General features: G+C 38.0%; 2 protein-coding genes across 2 annotated transcripts; one reads left to right on the top strand and one right to left on the bottom strand.

Annotated features, from left to right (window-relative positions):
- The first annotated feature begins 2,227 nt into the window (after positions 1-2,227).
- Positions 2,228-9,379, top strand: abhd2b (abhydrolase domain containing 2, acylglycerol lipase b). Its single transcript, XM_017473583.3, has 9 exons — positions 2,228-2,439; positions 2,697-2,872; positions 4,869-5,036; positions 5,438-5,621; positions 5,749-5,841; positions 6,743-6,844; positions 7,191-7,260; positions 7,373-7,457; positions 8,879-9,379. Exons 1-9 carry the CDS (start codon positions 2,228-2,230, stop codon positions 9,085-9,087), a joined length of 1,299 nt encoding a protein of 432 aa, XP_017329072.1. The 3' UTR covers positions 9,088-9,379.
- A 471-nt stretch (positions 9,380-9,850) lies between these two features.
- rlbp1b (retinaldehyde binding protein 1b) lies at positions 9,851-14,133 on the bottom strand. The gene is made up of 8 exons (XM_017473584.3): positions 14,104-14,133; positions 13,555-13,646; positions 12,896-13,024; positions 12,544-12,748; positions 12,186-12,364; positions 11,862-12,020; positions 10,880-10,990; positions 9,851-10,760 (listed from the first exon to the last, which is right to left on the bottom strand). The coding sequence occupies exons 2-8, from the start codon at positions 13,564-13,566 to the stop codon at positions 10,632-10,634; spliced, it is 924 nt and encodes a 307-aa protein (XP_017329073.1). The 5' UTR covers positions 13,567-13,646; positions 14,104-14,133; the 3' UTR covers positions 9,851-10,631.
- Between the last annotated feature and the right edge of the window lie 482 nt (positions 14,134-14,615).

Below are 14,615 nucleotides of genomic sequence, written 5' to 3'. Positions count from 1 at the left end.
AGGGAGAACATGCAAACTCCACACACAGCGGGCTGAGGCAGGATTCAAACCCAGAACACTGGAGGTGTGAGGCAAACGTGCTAGCCAATAAAAAAAAAAAGTATTAAAACATAGAAAAAGTTCATCTACTTTAATATTTGTGTGTTAGTATCCTTGGTTTGTGTGCAACGGCTGCAATAGGCTATATATAGCATACTAATGAAGTAGAATCAAATCAACTCTGCGCACAAGAACAATTCAAGACAAGGAAAGACATAATGTACATGCACACTGCACTACCATTTAGTGCATAATGAAATTTGGTCCGTAATTTAAAAAAAAAAAAAAGCGGTTATTAATGTCATTAAGGTCACTACAGGCTCTCTGGCTGAGTCGTTTAAATGCTCGTCCTCATTCAATTTAGCCAATCTCACTTGATTTGGTTGAATGTAAAGTGAGACTGATTGTCCTCCAACGGACCTTCTTTATCTCTAATAATATAATGGATACTGGCTAGGAGAAAATCCTGGCGATGGATCTTGTGTCATCAACCATTTAGGATTGCACTGATACGATTTTTCCAGGCACGGGTGTCCTGGCAAGGGAAACTAGGAACTTGTGATGATACATAAGAAGTTGGGATGATTTTACACTTCAAATGAGATCAATTACAGATGACCTTCTAACGCATATCAGTAAGTGTTGAATGTTGAGCACACATCATGCAGAACGTTTGTAGGTGGTTCAAAATAGTCGTGGAGCAATTTCAGCTCTTTGCCTCCACCTTGTGGTACCTATCCTTTAACGCATGTCAGGGAAATTAATCAGCAATGGTCCCTTTTCATTGATAGAGGTAGGAAATACTGTGCGTACCAACAAGTGGGCTGCAGACAGTAATTGTAAACCCGCCAAGTGCATATATATGGTGGGTGTAGAATGTGAGTATAAGATGGTTGAATGCATCTTCACCTAATAAACTGCCCTATGAGTGTATAATGCCCTGGCTGTAACATATCATTTACCACCTGTAACCTGCAGTAGCCTACTTACCTGGTAAGCAGGACGCCATTGTGGCTTCAGCCAATCACCTTTAAAGGTGTAGTACTTGCTCGGCTCCAATCTGAGACGCCAGGCAGTTGCTAGGCAACCGTAAGGATGCCTCTCTGCACCTGAGTAATGCGTTAGTATTAAGTTTGCATCTTGTATTACTGTAGACAAAGCAGGCGTCCTGTGATCACCAAAAAAAAAGTTTGACTAGGACTGTGCTGGCTCAACAAGACGCTCTGAGATCTCTAAACGGTGCGTACTGATTTCATTAATTTACTTTAACCCATGTTGTCTGTGACGGTGTAGATCATTTTGCATGTCTAGTACTCAAAATATCTAGACTTCTAGATTCTTATCATAAACATGAGTCATCATTGGGGCACTGTGTGAACTGTGTAACTACACGTCTACAAGACATTAATCCTTTTTTAGTATCAGTTATACAAACCATCTATTTATGCATGCATTTCAATATATCTCAAGCTCAACCAGCAGAGCTTGGTGACCCATGAAGAACAAACTTGAGTCAATAAAAATGGGCTAAATAAAACAGCTGCAGACTTACTCTTCACTTATAGCCTCGTTGCAGGATGAAACGTGAGGGCGTAAGAGATCGATTTCATGAGATTACTTAAGAGATGGATCTAAATCGAATCACTTAATAAGTGTTGCAGAGGACCTGCAACCATCAGGCACATTTCCAAGCTTTTTTAAAGCTTGAAATACCCTAAATGAGCATTCTTTAATAGCACTTGTCAGATCTAGCAAAGGAAAAAATATGTAATGACTGAGAGAGTTAGAAATGAGAGTTTGGAGAGTTCATGGAGAGTTTCACCATGAGTGCCTGTAAGGACACTTTGACAGGTCAGATGGGTTCAATAAATTTAATTGCAGACAAATCAGCCTTACTTTTCACCTATAAGCCTCATTACAGGATGAGAGTGAGGGCTTAAGAGACAGATTTAATGCAACCAAGCAACTGATACAGTATTTCTTTGCAAGTGTTCAAGGATATGGGCCACCATCAATACAATCTTTTTTTTCAGAACTAAATACTACCATTTAAGAAGTCTAGCAAAGGACTTGCAACCAACAGGTACATTTCAAAACTTTTTAAACATTGCCTAAATGTAAGTGGCAAATGTCTGCTCTAATGAAGAAAAAAAAATGTAATATGATTTACAGGGTTAGTGGTTTCATCATGAATGCCCATGTGGAACAAAATGCCCAGACCCTCAGATCAGAGATGCCAGCTGTCTTTGATGGCATGAAGCTGGCTGCAGTAGCCACTGTGCTGTACATCATAGTGCGCTGCCTCAACCTAACAAGTCCTTCAGCAGCCCCTAAAATCACCTGTCAGAATACACCTCTTAATCACTACCTGCTCAAATCCTGCTCTATTCTAACCAAACAGTGAGTATTCACATGTATTGCATATATTTCTCCAATATGTAGTTGATCCTTTGATGTTGAGATGGTTCTTTGGAGTTGATACGCTGACATTAAGGAAACAGCAACTTGGTTAAGAAATAGTAACTTGGTTAAGTTAGGTTAAGGAAAGGGTATCAGATGAAATCAAACCTATGATCTTTAGCCAACCTTTTGGCAGCTGGCCTTCAATTCGATACATCCTACATCTACAATAATATACAGTATGTCTGTGTTCTCAGGTACGTTCCACCATTACTGTGGGGTAAGAGTGGACATTTTCAAACTGCGCTCTATGGAAAGATGGGCCGAGTGTACTCTCCTGAGCCCTGCGGCATGCGTTTGTATCTTCCAATGCATGATGGTGCTACAGCCACGTTTGACCTTTTTGAGCCCCTTGGTGATCATATAACAAGTGGTAAGTTTATTTATATAAACAGTAACGAATGCATACCATACACTGTTCTGGTATTTTTAAGGACTGCTTTAACATTCTCAGAAATTCAGAGGGTATGTGAGGTACCAGCCTAATGCTGAGAATTTATGATGTCTGTATGATGTACACACTGGTTCTTGGCCTCTTTTCAGACAAAAAGAGCCTATGCAAGTATTAATAATATACAAAAAAAGAAAGCAATTCACTAGGTATGGCAATTGAATAGTGTGTTAAACCTCATTTGGCTTCAGAACAGCATAAATTCAGCAGGGATTCAAAAGATGTTGTTCATTTCACACTTCTGCAACTTAGAGAGTTGTGCAATCTAGCTGTAAATAGACATTTCTACCCCATTCCAAAGATGCATAATAGGCTAGAGATCCAGGGACTCTGGAAGAAAACTCATTGTCATATCCCTGAAAACATTTTGTAAGAATACAAGTACCTCCCTTGTGACATGGTGTATTATTATGCGGGAAGTGTCCATTTAAATGTGAGTAACCTGTAGCCATGAAAGGATTACTCTCAGTGTCAGATGCTTTGCCCACAAGTCACATAGTGTTTGATATTTTTTGTACACGTTTCCAGCCTCAAGCTTCAGAATCTGATTGACTCTCCACCTTTCATGGGATGCACATTTTAATGCTGCAATTTTCCAGCATTATAAAAAAATTTGAAGACCACAACACACTTTCAGTGTAAGATGTAGTCACTGGGCTGAAACAAGTTCATGATGTCTTTAAAAGTGATTAAATAGTTTTGTTTGAAGCAGTTAGTTATGAGTAAACTAGATTTGCAGTTAAACAAGATGCGTACTTGTCACGGGGCTATGCGAAAAATTCTGTGGTTGCCTATGTGCCATGTTAGTCAAATTGCCTCTTTCTGTAAAAGTTGCCAGTTCTTGACTATGTTTCTATAGCAAATGATAGAAGTCTGACTGTGAATGGTTGAACTTAGTCAGCAACAATTTTCCGATATGTTGTGCCATTCATATGCCTTTCATGGGTATCAGGGGGTGCTAACATAAGCCAAGCAATCATTCTCCACACCATCACACTGCCACCACTGGTTTCCATCCCAAACAGAATGACTTCCAAACAGAATGAATTATGATCTTTCAGTAATCATGATGTAAAAGGAACCTTGATTTAACTGACCAGGCACTCCTCAATGGTTTAATTACTCCTCAAAAGGTTCATTTGGTCAATGGCTGTTGTGTATCCCATTTAAGGCAAAGATAGATGCATTCTGAGATGATATTTTGCATGCTGATTTTACACAATTCTGCTCATTTTCCTATTTGCACCACTCTTTGGACTGGAGGCAGTGGTGGCTTGGCAGTTAAGGGTCTGGTTTACTGATCAGAAGGTTGGGGGTTCAAGCCCCAGCACTGCCACACTGCCTCTGTTGGGCCCTTGAGCAAGGCCCTTAACCTTCTCTGCTACAGGGGCACTGTATCATGGCTGACCCTGCACTCTGAATCCAGCTTCCTGACATGCTGGGGTATGCGAAGAAAAGAATTTCACTGTGCATATGTATATGTGAGCAAAAAGGCTCACTATCATTATCATTATTCTTGAAGTGTGAAAAGCCAAAGTCTACTGAGGAGATGCTAGGAGATGCTAGAACTGGCCTTCCTAGCACCAACAATGATTGCAATGCTCAAAATTACTGAGGTCATGTAAGGCTCAGTTGAACACTAAAAACAGTAAAACACTATGCATCTGATACATACCACACAACACAATTGCATGATGAATGATTTGTTGGATTGTACAATTTCTATGAAGATGGCAGTAAACCTAAAATCCTTCAACTGGGTATATTACACCTATATGAACTCAGTTAAAATGGTCCATGATTTTAAGGGCTATAAACTGCCAATCATCAAGTTAAGGTGTGTTAAGAGAGACAATATGGAATATAATAGGGACCTATGCTGCACATGGCTAACTGCTTTTGTGGTGTATGTTCACAGATGACATAACCATGGTGATCTGCCCAGGGATCGGTAACCACAGTGAGAAGCATTATATCCGTACCTTTGTGGATTACTCCCAGAAGCAGGGCTACAGATGTGCTGTGCTTAACCACCTGGGGGCCTTGCCAAACATTGAACTCACATCTCCACGGATGTTCACCTATGGTAAGACCAGTGCTGGTGTAATGAAATGCCTTCCCATGGAAAACAACTCTTTGGCAAGCTTTTACACCTATTTCATCATTGCATTGGTGGACTGGCATTCTTTTTTGTCTGGGTGTCTGGCTATTTGATATATGCAATTGCACTGTCCGAAATGTTTGGGGAGGTAGTGATGTAACACTCTAGTAATAGGACTAACAGTCTTTATTTATATTACCATATATAGTTATCACACAGTGAAGAAAATTCTTGCTATTAGGAACACTTGTTTTGGGTTTATATATATATATATATATATATATATATATATATATATATATATATATATATATATATATATATATATATATATACAGCTAGGCCATTCCCATATTTGGATATATCAATCTATTTCTGTGCCACAGGCTGTACCTGGGAGTTTTCAGCCATGGTGAGCTACATCAAACGTACATTCCCTCAGACCTGGCTCATTGTGGTGGGCTTCAGTCTAGGTGGGAACATTGTGTGTAAGTTTCTGGGAGAGAACCAAGCCAATCAGGACAAGGTGCTATGCTGTGTCAGTGTTTGTCAGGGCTATTGTGCTCAGAGGTCAGTTTTAATTCTTATAGTGCATTCCACATTAATCTCTGTTTAAGCAAACAATATGACACTTGTTTTCATCTGAGTTATTGTTTAGTTCATTTATATTCTTGTTCTCTTTTTTTGTTTGTTTCAGGGCCCATGAAACATTTATACAGTGGGACCAATGCAGGAGAATTTATGACTTCTTCATGGCTGACAATATGAAAAAAATCATCCTGTCCCACAAGTAATCACTGATAAATAAGGAATAAAATGCAAGATGGCATGTTATAGAAAAATAATCAACAGATGATGCGGTCTGATACAAAGCAGAGTTACTGTTATCACACTTAAGCTGATTATTTTGCTATGACAGTACTTTCTAATGTGTTTTATTCCTTTTATCCCACAGCAAGTTGACAACATTTACTAGTTTTATTTATTTATGACATTTATTTATGACATTTCATTCTTTTTTTAAAAATTTTTTTTATCAGTTTACAGCTACATTTAATGTTGTCGAACATCCATGAAACAAGCTAGCTCCTGTTATCACTTAGGCCATAACAGTTATAAACATTCATTCCCTCATGACCCTCTCTTTTTTCTCTAACTTTAAGTTAATACGACAAACACTACACACCTTGACATGTTACAGAGAAAAGGCAGATGGTAGATCCCTCTATTCTGAAGACTTGCGGTAAACAACTTAAAGTTAAAAGTAACTTTAAAGTTACCTCTGATGATTTCAAAACACTGAGGCTGGAGACTTAAATAAATGTTTCCTTACAGAAATCTTTGCCATATCGACCATTATAAGTTTTCTTTGTTAAATAACAACAAATTTTAAAAATTTGTTTATTACTAGTTTTTGATTATGTTTAGCATCTGCTATACAAGTCCCTGTGAATTAGCTGATATTATGAAAACCATAGCATATTAGAACAAGCATATTCATTTATACCTTGCAGCTGGCACTACTATTTAAGCCATTACAGAAAATTAATCATATTCTGACAAATCAAATTTGGGAATTCAACAGTGCTGTAGTATAATGAAGTGTAATAGCTGAGAAATGTGTAACTGTTCTAGACACTGAATATGATTAGAAGCATTCATAGAAGTAATGTTAGTGTGTTCACTTGTAGAAAAAGCTTGTTTGGAGCACAGTCTGGCAAACTGGATGTTGAAGATTTAAGGTGTCTCTACATGGCCACATCTCTTACGCAGATTGATGACTGCATTATGAGGTACAATTTGATTAAAGCCAATTTAATTACAAATCTTTTTTTTCCAATATGTGTTTTGAATGCATCGGTGTCCTGTTTTGTTTTGTGTGTTCGTGTCAGTTGTAGCTGTACAGAATATTTGAAGTTAGTCTTCTGCAAAAACAGTTTTACAGTAAGGGGACGATTTACTAAAGCATTTGGAACAAGGAAAACTCCTTTGCTGAGATATTATTGGCATTATCATTATCCAGTCATGGCCATGTCATATAAAGAGAATGTGCCAAAGGCTCTGATAGCTTTGCCCGAGCCATAATGTACCCTTTTTCAAGTTGTGTACGCTTCTATCTGTCCACTTATTTTTCCTCAGAAAGTTCCATGGTCATAATTCTTTAAAAGAATTCTATGAGAAGGAAAGCTGTGTACATTACATTCACAATGTAAGTCAGATGTATTATTAAAAAGAGATCATAGTAGTTATACTTAACATTACTGCAAGTCATTTAAATGGCATAACAATAATGCTTGTGTAATTTATCTTGCACCTGTCAGGTTAATGTTCCTCTTCTCATGATTAATTCATCAGATGACCCGCTTGTCCATGAGTCTCTTCTGACTATACCTCATACCCTAGCAGGTAACACTTCCACAAACGTATTAATCAATAAGAAAAACGTTATATGTGTCTTTTATAACATTCAAATTTAAAAAATAAACAATGTATAACTTTTAAACGAGCATTACATATATTCTGATGATATTCCAATCCACGAAAGCAGAAAGTAATCGGTGCTCTACTTGTTAAGGCTAATTCTGAAAGCACAAAATATTTATTTCAGTCAGCATTGTACCAGTATAAAAAGTATAAAGTGTATGGCAATCCTTTTCCCCCATACTCCATTGGAGAAACCCAGTCTCCAAACTCAGAGTATAAACTATGTGTGTTGCATAAGCTCTGTACTCAGATGCTGGTGCTGAATTTTTCAAGGCCATGCGATCCATTTGCCCCTGTGTGATTATTTATTAGATGGTACACACCGTACGCACTTCCCTTCTCCACAACAGATCTTATCAGTCAATGCAGACACACTGTGCACCAAGATCAGATTATGTCCTGTCTGCATGTCCCACAGGAATGACTTAAAGTACAGACACCAAAACCATTATATTGCGGGTGGAATGATTATCATTTCAATGGACACCATGTACTTTCTATTTTCTGAGAAGAGGCCAATTTTTGCAGACAGACCTCTTTATATGTAAAATAAAGTCCTCTGTGTCCTATTAAATGGACTTCCTCTGATTACTTTTAGATCAGCACAGGTGATGATTTAGAGTTTAATTTACAAATAACTTAGGCTGGAGAATTCATGAAAACGTTCTACAAAAATTAGCTCTCCCACCCCAAGACTTTTATTATAAGTGAGTTTTGAGTATAAGTGAGTGTTTTCTTCTCTTTTTTAATCAGTACTGGAAATGTAGTGCGATTATGGTTCGTTAGATGTGGTCGATAGATGTTAGGTTTAGAAATGACAGAGAAGAGAATATAATTATTGAACTGCAGGTGTTGATGCCCTCAAAGGATTCGCCTGAGTACCTTTTCTCCAGAGAGTTGCTTTTTAGATCAAATGCTTGGTGCAGACTGAGTGTGATGACTGAGATGACAGGAAGTTTCAGAGTGTGTGTTTTTCACCAGCGGGCCAACTGTCGTGATGTACCTCTCATCTCTCATTCAGCATGCCTTTTGTCAGAGGCTCCATATGGCCCTGTAATCATATGTTCACCTACTTCCATTCTGTATAGAGGATAGCTGTGACACTCGGGGCAATCCTTGTTTTGGCTAGAAATAGATAGCTGCTCTCCAGATCATGTGGCTTGAATGGAGCATTGATGGGTCTCTGTCAGCAAACTGAAAGGCAGGAAGAACTTTGGTATCTAAGATAAACTGTAAAGCCAGGACCTGTGATTATACCCTCTTTAATCAAAGACAACCTACAGTATTACAGTATTTTAAATGGCATATACATACTAATGCTAAACCACTTTTGATCCCCATAGAACACAAAGAGAATGTGATGTTTGTGCTGACACAGCACGGAGGCCACATGGGCTTCTTTGAGGGCACCATGCTCTTCCCTCAGCGTCTTACCTGGATGGACAAAGTCATCATCGGTTATGCTAATTCCATCTGCCAGAGGAAGAAGGAGCACCAGGCCATAGTGTATCACCAAGCCATGGATTGCACAGAACTCAAAGGCAAAGCTTAGCAAAGGTCAGCCATTTTCACTCATAAGTGTAACTCAAATGCATTCAATGGCTGACTTACTTGTCTGAGTGTATACTGAACACAAAGCAAGAAACAGTCTCATGGAGACACATATCTCTGTAACCAACTGAATTTCTATACAATACTTGTTCACTCACTGCAACTATATGATAGGCTTAGTAAGGGAGTATATGAGCTTACTACATCCAAGTCTGTAAATGATCAGAAATGGGAGTGCATTAAAAATAAATTGCATCCTTCACTTTTGTTAATAAGACGGAACATTTACACGGTGACTTGATGTTTTAAAAAATGGACACTTTCAGCAGAAGGATTTCTGTTTGCACTCTAACCACTAATTTATCATGCTGTCTTGCATACTACTGAGATTGCTGCAGTCACTATTTGCTGGCTGATAATGAGAAACTGATTCTGATGTGACAAGATGGATATCTATGGGGATAAAATTCAGTTTACCTACTTTCCTCTGTGGAACAGTGTCACCCTCTGGTGGCTGGCGCTGAGTGTAAAGGATTTCACATAAAATGCCACATTGCTGGTGATGTTTTACTGTAACTTAATTTATAATAGAAACAAACTTATTTTGTGGACTTCCCACAACATTAAATGTAACTATAAATGGATAAAAATTATGTGTCATTCTTTAATAAACTAAAATATAGTTACTGTTGGCAGATTGCTGTGTTATAAGTGGAACTGCACTTCAGGACATGGTGTTACAGGAAAATAATTAACTTCGGGGTTGTAACAGTAACTCTGTTTCATCACACCACCTCACTGTTGATTATTTTCCTATAACAGCACACCCTGTCATGTTTTATTCTTTGCATAGAGCAAGATGTAAATTATTAAATGGATTAATTTTTGACTCTGAACCTTAAGTAGATAACATGATAGGGTCAATATTTTGTGCTGATGTACATTTAGCTAATTACAATGGATTTAAGACCCAGAAAAGACAGTTCAATAAGTACCATATGACAGTAACGTTTTTTTTTTTTTTTTTTTCTTGAATGTGATTACAATCTACATCATTCAGCAATAAATCAAACTGGATAGTGGAGAGTTAAATGCATCAAGCATCTTTGACCATCCCAAGTCATTTACACTGATACAGATATCTTGATGTAAATATGGCTACATATTCTTGTAGTGTGAACTGTTAATATCTTATTGTGCTATGAAACAACCTTAATAATGGTGTGTACACCAGGTACACAAATATATTGTTAAAAATGCTCAAGCAAATTAAACTATTTTTAAATGATTTTTTTTGTCCTTACTTTTAAATGATGTCAATTCCTCAGCACTGATATTACATAATTGCATGATTCCCTCAGGCCAATTATATCAACATTCACGAACATAGGACATTTTATGTAATCAGATTATTTTTCTGCCACAACAATATGTCATTTTACACATAGTCCACATTGGATATGACTTACAAACAAATTTTCACATACTTATTCTCTATGCTGTAATACTAAAACATACACATTTTTTTCATGACAGTTGTATTTTTCAGTCAAAAAGTTTTGCAGCTGTTGCCTTGCCATCATAGTTGGGACCCTTCCCTTCAAACTCTGCCGGCAGGATTTCAGGATCAAACTCCTTGTAGTAGCTCTCCAGCTCCTCTCCATGGACAAACACCTTCAGACACATAAAACAGGCAAAATGCTCAGTCAGACTCAGGTGTCCTTTCCAATGCGATCCTAACAGTGTTTATTATACTAAGATGAGCACTTTTGTTGAGATCCTCTGGTGCTTACCCTCTCCAGGAGTTTGCTCTTCAACAATGGTTTGACCACATTATAGGTGGTAGTGAAATACCAGGGCTGGTGGATGAAGTGCACTGCTTTAAAGCGAGCAGGAAAAGAGTCCTGGCCAAGAGAAGAGCTGTAGCATTAGAGTTCTGAAATTTTGATGATCCTCCTAATCCAAACATAATCTCAGTCTTGATTTAATAGAAATCTCCACCCTGAAACACATTAAATATATTTATATTGAAATTTTTTTTTTTATTTGATTAGTGTTTTCGGTGCTAATTTGTTGGCTAGTGCTCAATTATAGTTTTTCCCATGAGAAGATAGCAGTTAGGGGACATTTCTAGTCAGGTTTCGCTGTTAGCTGCGAAAAACACAAGAACAAGGCCTTTTCTCACTCACCATTTTCTATTGATGACCAACCTCATATTAATGAGATATCCAACATAGAATTAAGTAGTGGAGACAGCAAACATTGGACTCAAAGTTCCAGAATCCAATGCAGCTATATGACAGCAGAGACTTGGCTAGTGATATTAACATGAAAGTTGAAGCGTTGGAACCTGATCTGTTTGAGAGGAGTGTACAGATGATGAGGTGAGAGAGCTAGTCAGAACTAAAGTGAGGAAGAACCAATGCATCACTCCTTTTAGGTAGAGATGAAGCAAGGTCTAAAACCCACTGGTGCCACTAACAGCAGGTATTTGAACAGCATTTTAGGTAATGTAGGAAACCATTAACCTAAGTGAAAGTACACCAACATGTCAATGAAAGAGGAACTAAAAAAGTAAACTCAGAACTCCATTACAAATTAAGGATGCTTTTGAAGATTAATATGCAAGTCCTTCAGGGTGGATATTTCCTTTAACAGAAAAAGGAAGAGCAATGAGGTATGTGCATATGATTTTGTAAAATGGATCTACAATATTTAAAGCACTTGATTCCTGAAGTTGTGTAAGTACAATATGTGGCACGTTCTGGAAATTACCTGCAACATGTCTACCATTTTCTTCAGTTCTGAGGGCTTGATACTGGATGCCTGCTGCATGGTGAAGCCTTTAAAGTTCTCAATGATGCAGAAGCCATTGATCTGAGTCTCCTCATTCTCCAGCAACTTCTCCAGGATCACACAGTAAGCTCTGATGATCTACAGCAAAAGGCTGTAGTTTTATATGTCTTGAATGTCACTTTTATAACAATAATAAAGCCCGAACAAGATGACGGCAAATATACAACATTTAAGTTGAGTGATTTTAATACTCACCCAATACCCAATTTCCTAAACGTGAGAAACATACAAGATAATTCTTACCTCATCAAAGGTGATCTCTTCATAGTCCCAGTTCTCAATGTTGAAGAGCAACACTACATGGCCATGTTTGTCTCTGCTAGAGAGGATCCCTGGGTATCCGGCTTCAATGGTGCTGCGTACAGCTTCTGGGCTTAAGTTCTCAAAGAGCTCGGGGTAATCTCGTCTGAAGCGCACGTAACCTAAAGCAAAGCAACAGTTCTATTTATCAGTATGATCAGGAAGTATATTCAAGTAGCACAGTATGCTTTTGCTCCACCATTACTGACCATATGAATACCTAGACACTGTAAATTGCTGACTACAGAGAATTGTGAATGTTATATGGCCTTTACGCGAACGTTAAGGATTGCCTTCTCACCCTTCATGAGCTCAAAAGCCCTATTCACATCATACTTTCGGGCCCGAATGAACCTAATAATCACGGCATCAGGTTTCTCAATGAACGTTTCCTGCACCGCTTTGGCCAGGTCATCTCCGCTGTCTGCCTTCTCTTTAATGATGTCCTTCAGTTCCTTCACTGCTGACACTTTTTTCTCCTCTGTCTCATTCAGCTCATCTTTAGCCTACAATGACCAGTAAATATCACAAGCATATATAAAACAACAGCTGCAGTGGAAATAGATCAAATGAATAAAATAGATGATATATAATATCTCTCATGTAGATACTGACAGCAGTGGTTTAATCACTGCCAGAGTCTGTAAACACACCTTCTGAATGGTGTGATCAGGGAGCTTGGCGCAAGGTCCAAACACTGGCCCGTGGTCTTTGACGGTGAGACGCTCCAGTTTGGCCCTAAGCGTCTGCTCTTCCTCTGACACCATGCGGAACGTTCCACCCTGCACAAAGACACCGGCTCTGAAAAACACACTAAACCAAAGCCCTTATTCTACTGAGGAGCAGGCCCAAATAATGAGTGCAACTATGAGGAAACACTAAGCTGGCTCACATGAATTCAATAATGCCTGGTTAAAAAAATGAAAACTATTCTTGGAGATCAGAGCTAGCAGTCTCAACCTGGTATTCAGAGCTTGGAATACTTGCTTACTATACTATACTGTACTATACTATATATACTATGTAAGTGGAGACTGTTGAGAATTAAAATATACAATTGATTGCATGAGGACAATGGAAATATAAGAAGTCAATTTAGGTGGGATTAAACTAGAAAGTATTATTTAATGTCAAAAAGCTCACATTTAGTCTTTTTAGATCAATAATTCTGTGTACATCATGATATGGTAAACTTATCCTGATGCTCAGCACCACTATTTTCAAAGGTTATTTGAACCCCCTGTCCCTAATCATGCAGTGTTTAGTATGTTGTATAAGGAGAGTGAGGAACAATAAAGAAAAATGTACTTACAACAATAGCCATTGATTCAGAAGATAAGCACAGTCTTCAGAAAACTGGAAGTATAGTACCAGGATAGTACCTTAAGAATGCTCTTATTGTACCTATTAACAAAATATTTTTCAGTATACAGTAAAAGAAATTAAAAAAAAATTAAAAATCTATAAAGAGGTCCCTTTTATTCCTGTGCATTTATGAAATGAATGCAGACTGATTAATGTTTCTCACTGAGAACAAAGCCTTGATACATATCCACCCTTATGCATCTCCATTATAAACTTCTTATCGAGGCAATTCTCAAACTCTTCAGAATATTTGCAATGCTTAATAATTAATAATAAATTCTTACAACCAAACTGATCTTTCCAACCTGTTGGACCATTAACAAATATTGCTACACCCATCCAAGACTCACTCATCAGTCACAAACAACTTCTTATTCTAGTCATTAGAAGAAATCCCAATGCAATGTCCAGGCAGCAAAATCCAGCACACAAAACTTAAACACTTTATGATAGAAGCACAAAGATTATTCCAGGCCAAAGCTTTCTCATGACTTACCACACACGTTGCCGTGCAGCTGAAGCGTCCGTCACCAACACTGTAGTGAGGAGAGATTTTGCTGTCTTCGACCATTTGTAGTGGTACCCCTCCCTCTGGCTTAACACGTCACACAGGATTACATGGAGCAGATTTTACGTTAATTAGAATAAAAACAATTGGAGGAAAGAGGAATGAGTGACCAAAAGTTATAGGTTTAAAGAATAAGTTGCACAATTACATTGACAACTACCAAAACCTGAAGCCTCAAGAAAAGAGGCTTGAGATGAATTTGCTAATATGGAACTCATTCATTCATCTTCAGAAAATATTTTATGCTGGTCAGGGTCACAAAGGTTCCCATGCTGAAAGGCACTACAAACACATTCACATCTAGGGGCAAACTAAAGTAGCCAATCTATCTATCAGCATGGTGTTGTGAGGTTGGAGGAAACGGAATCACACAGATATAGGGATAAAACATGAAACTAAAGGATTAAATTCTGGATTTTGAAGCTGTGAGGTACCACTGA

The sequence above is a fragment of the Ictalurus punctatus genome, chromosome 8 (genome assembly GCF_001660625.3).
Source record: "Ictalurus punctatus breed USDA103 chromosome 8, Coco_2.0, whole genome shotgun sequence".
In the NCBI taxonomy this organism is placed as follows: domain Eukaryota; kingdom Metazoa; phylum Chordata; class Actinopteri; order Siluriformes; family Ictaluridae; genus Ictalurus; species Ictalurus punctatus.
Note: the sequence above shows the minus strand (reverse complement) of the source record. Positions and strands in the feature narration are given on the sequence as shown.